This window comes from Meleagris gallopavo, chromosome 3 (assembly GCF_905368555.1).
Source record: "Meleagris gallopavo chromosome 3, MGAL_WU_HG_1.1, whole genome shotgun sequence".
Taxonomy (NCBI): Eukaryota; Metazoa; Chordata; class Aves; order Galliformes; family Phasianidae; genus Meleagris; species Meleagris gallopavo.
Window position 1 is genome coordinate 42,853,043 of NC_139406.1, and position 9,985 is coordinate 42,863,027.

Sequence of the window (9,985 nt, forward strand, 5' to 3'; positions counted from 1 at the left end):
TGTTACAGAAAACACGCAGCCATTTTAACAGCAGCTGTGCCAGCTCTGCTCATACACAACCAGGTTTTCAGGTAATACAGCAAGAATTTTGTTTTGGGGTTCCTTTGTTGTTTTCTTATAAAATTCTTGCTGTTTACACAAGGAGCATTTCTGGGGCGTGGTGTCATCGAGTGACAGGAGTGCCAGTGGATGCAATGAAATTTAGGATTTTATTTATCTCATTGCAGTGAATAGGGAATACTCAATTTCTGCCAATGGGAGCACGGCTAGCTCCCCAAGGCCTCACTGTATCAGGCTGTGGGGCTCTCTTGGAGAGCTGCAGATCAGGTGGTATCTGGAACTAATCCAGCTGCAACAGCTTATGAATATATAACAATATACCCTTGTGTGAAGCTGTTTGTGTAGCAATCAAAACCACGCTCACGCCCCAGCACAGGATGCTGTGCAGCTCCTGAGTGTAAAGGCCAGCCCCAGAGCATGAGCACAGTTTGGGACCCTTGCTTCTCAGTTGGGTGTTTTTCAGCCTTGCTTTTTTGATACTGAAATGGTACGTTTCTCTGCGTGTTTCTTTTATCCAAATGGCATTATGACTGAATTACTTAAATGGTGTATACCGGATAAACTGGAAGAATGTTCTTTCCCTGTGTTTCTCCAGTGGTTTAGTCAGGTGGTAGGTGGATGGTTGGACTAGATGATCTCAGAGGTCTTTTCCAGTCTTGGTTATTCTATAAGTCTTTCTTATTTTAATGGTGGGCAGCCATGGTTCTCCATGAATGGGTGAGAGAAGATCCTCAGCTGATGTGCACGTAAAAGCTTTATGGATGTATGAGAACAGTGAATTTGAGTTAAGCTCTGAGAAAGGAAACTGGTGTATATAGGGTGGCTGAGCTGTGGAGAGAGTACAGTGTGTAAGGAGTGGGGAATGAAGGAACTATGTTTAAGCACGCCTAAATATTCATGGCCATTTCCATTCTTCAGTATATAGGTTGAATCAAGTGTGTTTATGGACTTAAGTTGAAGCATTTGATCTTTTTCATGGAGACCTGGAAAACGATTGTATCCTTTTCTGAAACTTAGTTCTGACATGTCTTCCAGTCATACCAATCCTGTTCTGTGACACTGGGCACAGTACTTGAGGTGTGGGCTCACCAGTGCTGAGCAGGGAGGAAAAGATCACCTCCCATGACCGTGGCAGTACTCTTCCTAATGCAGCCTAGGAAATTGCTGGCCTTGTTTGCTTCAGTGGCATGCTGCTGCTTTATGGTTAACTTGTCTGCCAGCACTCCTACAGCTCTGCAAGAGTGCTTTCCAGACAGTCAACTTCTGGAGTCTACAGTGCTGGTACGTGGAGTTAGTCTTTCCAGATTTAGGATCTGGTGTTTTCTTTCACTGAACTTTATGAAGCTCCTGTCTGCTCATTTCTCCATACTATCGAGGTCCTTCTGAAACCAGGCATATTTTCTCGGTTAGAGCTGGGATTTTCTTCCCAGTAGCTAGCATGGTACTGTATTTTGGATTTAGAATGATGTTTATAACACTGATGTTCTAGTTGTTGGACAGTGGTGCTTACACAGGGTCAAGGCCATTTCAGCTCCTTATGCTGCCCTACTGGCAAGGGGCTGGTGGGCACAAGGAGCTGGGAGGGGACAGAGCCAAGACAGCTGACCCGGACTGGCCAAGGGGTTGTCCTATGCCATGTGTCATCATGCTATCCCACTACATCCCCATAACATTATTGCCCTGTAGCTGCACACAGACTGCACAAAAGTTTACCATAGTTCATTGGTAGATTGTTCAGATTTTGACCTTATTTCTAGCCACCTTTTTATAGGTAATTGGATTGAGTAGGTGACAAAAAATATTGCAGCTGTGGAAACCCTGCCCTGGCTTATTATGTAAGAGAATGGTTACCACCATGACTACTGGAAGGCAAAGTGGAAGTCACACTGGGCCTTTGCCACAGCCTAATCGAAGGCTAGCGGGGAGAGAACTTTGCCAGCCAGGACCCAGTGGTCCAGTACCTAAGTGAGACAAGCAGGGCATGTCTGATGACCAAGATCAGTCCCCATCACCAGGCAACTCCATAGTGATGAGGTGGGTCCATGGGGATATCTGTGTGGTACATAGGCTAACAAGGGCATGGCCAAGATATAGCTCTGATAAGGCCATGGGGGTGAGCTTGGGAAGAAGCCCCACTTTTCCAGCTCTTTCTTTGAAACAGCTGTTATCAGCTGGTCTTAGATGTGGGCAAACTCTCGGCGTGGGTTGTGTTCAGGGCCCTGATGGTGAATCTCAGAGGATGACAACTAGGATAAACTGATTTTGCAAGAGGAGTTAAGGGGATGTGGAACTTGAAGGGGCCAGAATAAAGATGAAACTTGGGGTTTTGTACTTCTGTCAGTGGGGAAAAGAAAAAAGGAATTATACAGCATTTACATATACTAATGAATTTATTTTCTTCAGTGGCTGAGTCACTTTGTGTTTATTTCACCTGAGCATTCTTCTCACATGTGAAGACTGACTATACTTTCTCCTGAGTGGATTTACTGCTTCTCTGAGACATCTTCAGGAACTGGAAAACTGAGAACAAAAATAGCCTCAAGAGCTCACACTTAAACTGGGAGGTACATATGTTGTGAAAGTTGTTTGCAGATAGAACAAAACATTCTTCCTTTCTTTTTTATTATGGGTAAACGTTGGGGGATGGCTGCGAGAGCAGGGCTGCCATGAGAATGTGTACGAGCATAACTGGTGCGGCAGCACAGAGTGCATACCCACGAGAAAATATTAGGAGTTAAGATGGGAGACACAACAGTGGGGCTGATGTACATGGGGCAGCATGTAAACAGCAGGCCCACATCCGCAGCTGTGCTCTGTGGATGTGTGGGGGCTGATAAGCGGATGAGTTCAGCAGCACAGGTGTGAATGCTGGCTGAGCATTGGTTGAAGCTAGGCAGCCCACCTAGCCGCCCACGTTGCGCACCAATAGTGTGCGAACACATGTGTGTTGGAACCATATATAAACCGTGTGTGTGCAACAATAAAGTGAAGCTTGATCACTCATATTGAGTAGTGTCGTGCTTCCCCACTTGAGAACAATCTGATTAGGACGCTATCCACGGCAATTGGCGCCCGAACAGCGAAGGACCTGATGGAAGATTGATTTGGGAGCAGACGGACGAAAGCACCGGCATCGCAGCGGCTGAGCCAGGGGGGCGGCATCGCCTAGACCGACCAAAAGGGGTCTGCTCGGATCTGGAGGGCACGAAACGGAGCTCCGTTGACAGTGGGCGCTGCGTGCGGTGAGACGTGGATTGCAATGCACCATGGAAAGTGAGGTAGCCCTGGATTTTTTAAGATACTTCTTAGAGAAGCGCGGGGTAGAGTCTGGGACTCTAAAGCAGTTGCCTGGGTTGCTAGCCTATGGTAAAGGGGAAGGGTTCTTTGCCCGTTCTCAGGATGTTCTAGGAGAGGAGGAATGGCGAAAGTTAGGGGACGTTCTTTGGTATAAAGTTATAGATGATGACAAGGGTGCCAAAAAATTGATGAAGCCGTGGCGAGACGTTATCAACTGCATTAAGCGCTACCGTCTCGAACGGCAGGTGGCAGCCTTCGCTTTGCGACAGCTAGACGGTCTCCCTGAGGACGCAGGGCGGTTGAAGGTGGGGGGGGACTATGTCCCGATTCCCTCCCTGGGAGGCGCAGTGCCGGTTCGGACTGTCGGCCCCCTTCTGAGGGGGGGGCTTTGGCGGCGGATGACAGTGATAGTGACGAGCCGGATCTATTTCCTTCTGATCTGGAGGGGGGAATTGGGGACGGAGCCACGGCCTCAGTGCCGACTATGTCGGAGGGGCCGCCGGGGGCTGGGGTAATCAAACCTCCATGGGCCCCGATAGGCAAACCACCATCACGGAAGGCCTTTCCTTCCCGTCTCGATTGGACGGTGGTAGCTCAGGAGGCAATGAGTGCAGGGGACATGGGCGTAGTGGAAATCATAAATCAGGCGTTCCCCGCGCGCTTTCAGTTAAATAATGACGGCAGCAGACAGGGGGTTCATGTGCCTATCGGCTGGAAACTACTGTCCCAGCTTAGGGCCACGGTCAAGGAGAGTGGTTTGCATGGCGAGCCCACTAAGCAAATGCTAAATTACATCTGGGGTTATGGAGTTCTTGTTCCGGAAGACATCAAGGTTATTGTCCGGATGATCATGAGTCAGTCGGAACAATTACTCTGGCAGGCCCGTTGGCAGAGATTATGTGAAATGAGTGCTAATACCCCGAGGGCTGCCGCTGATCCCTTGTTTGGAGTGACGGTACAGCAGTTGATGGGCACAGGACCCTTCGCTGTACCAGATGTACAGGTTCACTTAGGCCCTGAGGTATGTCTGGAGGGTATGCGGTTAGCCCGCCAGGCATTGGAGATGGTTAAAACCTCCACTCCGACCCCGCCCCTGACCGTGGGGAAGAGAAATCCTGACCCCCCCATCGCTGCTGCCCTCGCTTCCGCCCCCGGCGCTCATCCCGCTCCCGCCCTCCGCTCCGCCCCTGACGCTCGCCGCGCCGCTCCTACCCTCCGCCCCGCCGAGAAGCTTCATCAGTACCTGCTATAACCTTGCATCATTCAGATAATGGCCCTATTTGGATTCCTGTTCGCCCCTGGCTTAGAAGCACTACCTGAACCACACCAAATCAACCCGCGGCAACACATGTGGGTCACCTGCGCTAAATCAACAGATCGGACCAACTTCTGCTTAGCGCTTGCTTCTGCCACTGATCCCTTCCAAACTTGTTTTAAAGGGATGCTGTTTCTCAGTGATTCTGACTTTTCTGCTTACTCCACAGGAGATGCGTGACATCCACTCTAAACGCACGGGTAGCTTTAGTTGTCCTTATACCAGGAGCTGTTGCTGGGAATAGGTATTACAACTATTAGTATAGTATAGTTATTGGTATTGTAAAATGCTTACTCAGAAAAAAATAAATAAATAAATAAATAAAAAGGAAAGAAAAAGATGTGAAACAATGAGAAAGTCCGAAACCATGTTTGAAATGACCATGAACTCATAATGATTGGGATTGTGTGTTTCTTATTGTTTGGTATTGCTTTGTAACTTGTTGTGTTGCAAATAGCAACAGTAGTAATGGTTGTTGTGTGTTTTTTTTTTTTTTTAATTTTTATTTTAATAATAGATTGAATGTGAATTAACAGGATTTAATGTTACCAATGCTGGAATCTATGGAAATAGCTATTTTAATGTATTAGTAGCGCTAAGACAAAACCTGGAAAGGAATCCCAGGCAAAGGGATGACCCTATATTATAGAATGATTAACTCTCTTTCATCCCACTAATCAGGAATATAAAATATGATCATGCAGCACCTGAGACAAAGGCGCACGCTAAGAGAGTTAACCTTGATAGTTTATTCTGCAAGCAGGTGTTCCATTTGGCCTCTGTATCACGCAATGGCCGTGCGGATGCAGTGTACAAATGGAAAATACCCTTCGGACCCTGAGAAGAATAAAAGCAAGAGAGAATCTGGGGTGGGTGAGTGAGGAAAAGTGCACCTTGAAGCAGGGGACGCCCTGCTGGCACTGCCTATCGCATTCACCACCACCATGTTTTTTCTCTCTCTTTTTCTGCAGATTGCTGGTTCTCGAGGGTCAGTAAGTAATAATGCTCCTAGTTCTATCTGGCATGCAAAAGTTGCCCAGCTATTAATTCTCTATTAGCCAAAGGTATAACCATGAGCACTCTAAAAGCATCTGTTGTACAAATCTTAGTGATCTTTCAAAATCAATATATCAGAATACATTAAAGTTGAAGATCTCTTTCAAGGCAGTGAAAGATTAACACAGAACGGGGCCCTCTGGGATTTATTTCCAGATTGCAGAAAGTTGGGCTGCAGACCAAACATGTGTTTGTTCTTTTTAGGTTAACAGTATTTCTTGTCATGATACTATGTTTGCCTTGTTTCCTTTCTCACACTTATAGTATTGTCAATTGAGGCCTTGATTAAGTTATAATGATTGTATTATTAATATAATTAATGTTTTATAGCATGGTAGAAGTTGTCGGTATCTCCAACGACGATCTCAATGTACTGTGTTCCCTTCTAAAGGGCACCGATCCTGCCGCCCGCGTTTCGGTGACAACAGAGCAGCAGCATCTTATTGAAATTCTCAGGCATCTTATTGCGACACAGGCCGTCGACCGTCGTGAGCCATCTCTCCCCATAGATATCACTATCCTAAGTGGCCACAGGCAACTGCTGGGTGCACTGATGCAGTGCAAAAAGAAAAAGGGAGAGACCAGACATAAAGGTGCTGGAATGGCTGTTTACAAGCTTGCAACCAAAAACGACTATCCAGCAAAGGATTGATAATCTCACAGAATTAGTAAGAAAAGGACATTACAGAGTACTCAGCATCTCTGGGGAAGAGCCAGGAACCATATATTTACCTCTCAAAAGTGTGGACTTGGACTCGTATCTACAGAATTCGGATGAGCTGGCAGCAAATTTGCTGACCTCAAGAACAGCCCTGACAGTATGATCTCTCGCTTCCCCAATATTGAAATGGATGGAACAACACTGGTCAAGAATACCTAAACGAAGTAAAACTCCTCTACAAAATGTTGTAACAGTGTTCACGGATGCCAGCCGGAAATCGTGCACAGCGGCTGCAACATGGCATGAGAACTGTCAGTGGAAGCATAAGATTCTACAAGCGCAGCCCGGGGATTCCCTTCAAACCTTGGAACTCTCGGCCATAGTATGGGCATTTATGAACTGTTCACAAAAATCTATTAACGTAGTTTCAGACTCCTTATACATTATAGGCCTGGTAGAAAGGATAGAGGATGCTAGAATAAGACAGATTAACAAGGCTTGCGTTGGCTATTGCTTATTATAATTATGCTTTTACTGGTTCGCATAGTGTATAGTCGTATCATGAGGTGTATTGACAAAGCCACACAGAAAGCTATGCTCGTACAAAAAGAAAAAGGGGGAATTGTTGGGGGATGGCTGTGAGAGCAGGGCTGCCATGAGAATGTGTACGAGCATAACTGGTGCGGCAGCACAGAGTGCATACCCACGAGAAAATATTAGGAGTTAAGATGGGAGACACAACAGTGGGGCTGATGTACATGGGGCAGCATGTAAACAGCAGGCCCACATCCGCAGCTGTGCTCTGTGGATGTGTGGGGGCTGATGAGCGGATGAGCTCAGCAGCACAGGTGTGAATGCTGGCTGAGCATTGGTTGAAGCTAGGCAGCCCACCTAGCCGCCCACGTTGCGCACCAATAGTGTGCGAACACATGTGTGTTGGAACCATATATAAACCGTGTGTGTGCAACAATAAAGTGAAGCTTGATCACTCATATTGAGTAGTGTCGTGCTTCCCCGCTTGAGAACAATCTGATTAGGACGCTATCCACGGCAGATAAAATGTATTTGTACATAAATGACGACTTCACAATGCTTGAGTTTTCCTAGTTTGCACGCTGGTCTATTAATTTCTGTGAACACTATTTTGTAAGAAATGCTAGAAATTAACAAGATACTCTTTAAAACTACACTTGTGTATGGTACAGTACAAAACCATTGTTGCAGTACAAAGAATAACAAAGAATTGCAAAAGAGAAACAGAAGAACGTAGCATGGGCACTTATATATTTTTTAAATGTGCTTTCATAATGAAATCACTGTATGACAGACCTGAGCTTAAATTCAACAAATATCAGTGGGTGGAGAGTATTCATAGACACTGCACATAGAATCACAGAATCCTTAGAGTGGGAAGGGGCCTTTAAAGGTCACCTAGTCCAATTCCTCTGCAATGAATAAGGACAACCACAGCTTGACCAGGTTGCTCAGAGCCCTGTTCAGCCTGTACAAGAGGAATTCAATTTCTTGATCCAACCTAGATTATCAGATAGAGTCCATGCTTGCCCTCACTTTATAAAAAATCTAAACATAATTATTCTTAGGTTCCACTACATAATTACAGAAGAGAGATGCCATAGACAAAACTGTGAGTAAGAAAAGCAGTTTATATGAATCATTATGATTTTTTATCTTGTATGTTTCCAGATGTATGCTTAAGTTCAGATTTACTACAGGCTAGCAAGTCAGCGGAGGGTATGCTGGTGTAACTGGCCTTAATCTCTGCTGAAGTCAGGTCACATCTGTAAGACCAATTCCTCCTCCCACTGCTGTTTTATGTCTAGATGAAGTACTGCAGGGACACAGTAATCATCACAGTAATCATCTGAAGTAATATCACTAAAATATGGTTTTATTCTAAATTTTGGAGACACATTATTAAAAATGTGTGAGCCTTTGTACTTTATTTTTCTATTTGCAAACCAAATGCAAAACACTAATATCCTGCTAATGGAGCATATCTCATCCCTTTTAGAAACAGTAAATGAATTCACCAGATGCAAGGCAGGAGTTGACCAGCATTAATTCTCTATGTTACTATACGTATATGTAGCAATTGTATTTTATGGTAGAATAATTCATTAAAATATTTGTTGCCTGAAATATAAAGTATGACTCTGAGGCATGCTGAGTGTCTGGAGTAACAATCTGGGGTCACCTGGTGTTTCCAGACAGCCCAACTACGTGTCATCCCATGGTGACAGTACTTACATGCCAGAAGACTTCGCTGCAATCTGAGCACAAAGACAGCTGCTGCTTTTGCTGAGTTGTAGTGGTTAGTCATGCTGTAGCCTGAGCTTCACTGACATCACCAAAGCTTTGTCCCCTTGTGCCAACAGTGCCTTTGGCCCATGTTTCCTTCAGTTGAATTTGCTGGCATTATCTGGTGGCTCTGCCTGACTACAACAACATTAGACAGCACTTGGCAAGACAGAATATCTGTGTTTCTACACAGAACACTGTGTTGGTTATTACAAAGGACAAACAAAAGTGATGAGATTCTGATTTTAGTTCCATCTTGCCTGACAGCCTGAATAATAATGCTTGAATTCATTTCAAAACAGAATAAACCAGTATTCCTGTTATGAATATATCCAATTCATGGTTTTACAAACAACCATTAATATCACAGTATTTAGGAGGAATGCTGTGTCACTGATACAGCAACAGTGTGCTTGCACATGTAGTTCTAGTCTCCTAAATAGCTCAAAATTCAAGTACTGCCAAGGCATAGCTGTGACTAAGAGAAAGGCACTGCTAAATGGCAGAGACCTTTCACGCTTGAGGTTTCCAGCTTAATGCGATGAAGTTTATCCTTTCTCTACTGACCTCTTTAATACCTAGTGTAATCTCTCTGTTTGAAAAATGTGTTTGTATGCATTAACAGATCTCATAACAGTTCACAAGGGAAATACTACACAATTTTGTGTAACTAAAGCAGTAACGTTTGGTGTGCTGAGATACTGAATTCTGATTCTCTCTGTTGTGAAATACTCATCTTTCAATTTGTGTTCCTATTCTGTGATGAGAACAGACACGCTTTGTCCTTCGGTGCATTTTACTCTAAAATTCACTGTAGAAATACACTGGGCTGCAAAGTACAGAAGCACCAAAGCACTGCTCTAACACAACTTAAAAACAAAACTTCAGGAGCAAAACCCAGAGAACTTCAGAGTTAGCATCCTTAACAGTTTTTCCTCTCTTGAATATGAGCAGGCAGGTCTTTTGCAACTGGATCAGAGCATGCATATAAAATGCAGTGTCCTATAGTGCCACTGTCATACCCAGTGTGTGGACTACAGGAAAACAGAATTCCTCTTTCCAATGTTGGTGGATGATTTGTCAAATTCCTTAGTGCTGTGGAGATGCTTTATGAAAGACTTTAACTGTAGCACGTTGTAAAATGGAAACAGCTGTAGGAGACATATTCTATTTGCTGTACGTTTTCAATCTTGGCCATAGAATACTGAAAGAGTCTTGGTTGCACTATGAATCTAATAGGAGAAAAGGGTGAGGGTTACATTAGTTTGCTATAGTGG

General features: G+C 44.6%; 1 protein-coding gene and 1 long non-coding RNA gene across 2 annotated transcripts; both read left to right on the forward strand.

The window, feature by feature from the left end:
- The first annotated feature begins 438 nt into the window (after positions 1–438).
- Positions 439–7,381, forward strand: LOC146544678 (uncharacterized). Its single transcript, XR_014882422.1, has 2 exons — positions 439–3,338; positions 6,059–7,381. It is a non-coding gene; the product is annotated as an uncharacterized LOC146544678 (long non-coding RNA).
- On the forward strand, positions 3,333–5,835 carry LOC146544679 (uncharacterized). Its single transcript, XM_085220757.1, has one exon. It carries the CDS (start codon positions 3,842–3,844, stop codon positions 4,607–4,609), a length of 768 nt encoding a protein of 255 aa, XP_085076883.1. The 5' UTR covers positions 3,333–3,841; the 3' UTR covers positions 4,610–5,835.
- Positions 7,382–9,985: the final 2,604 nt, after the last annotated feature.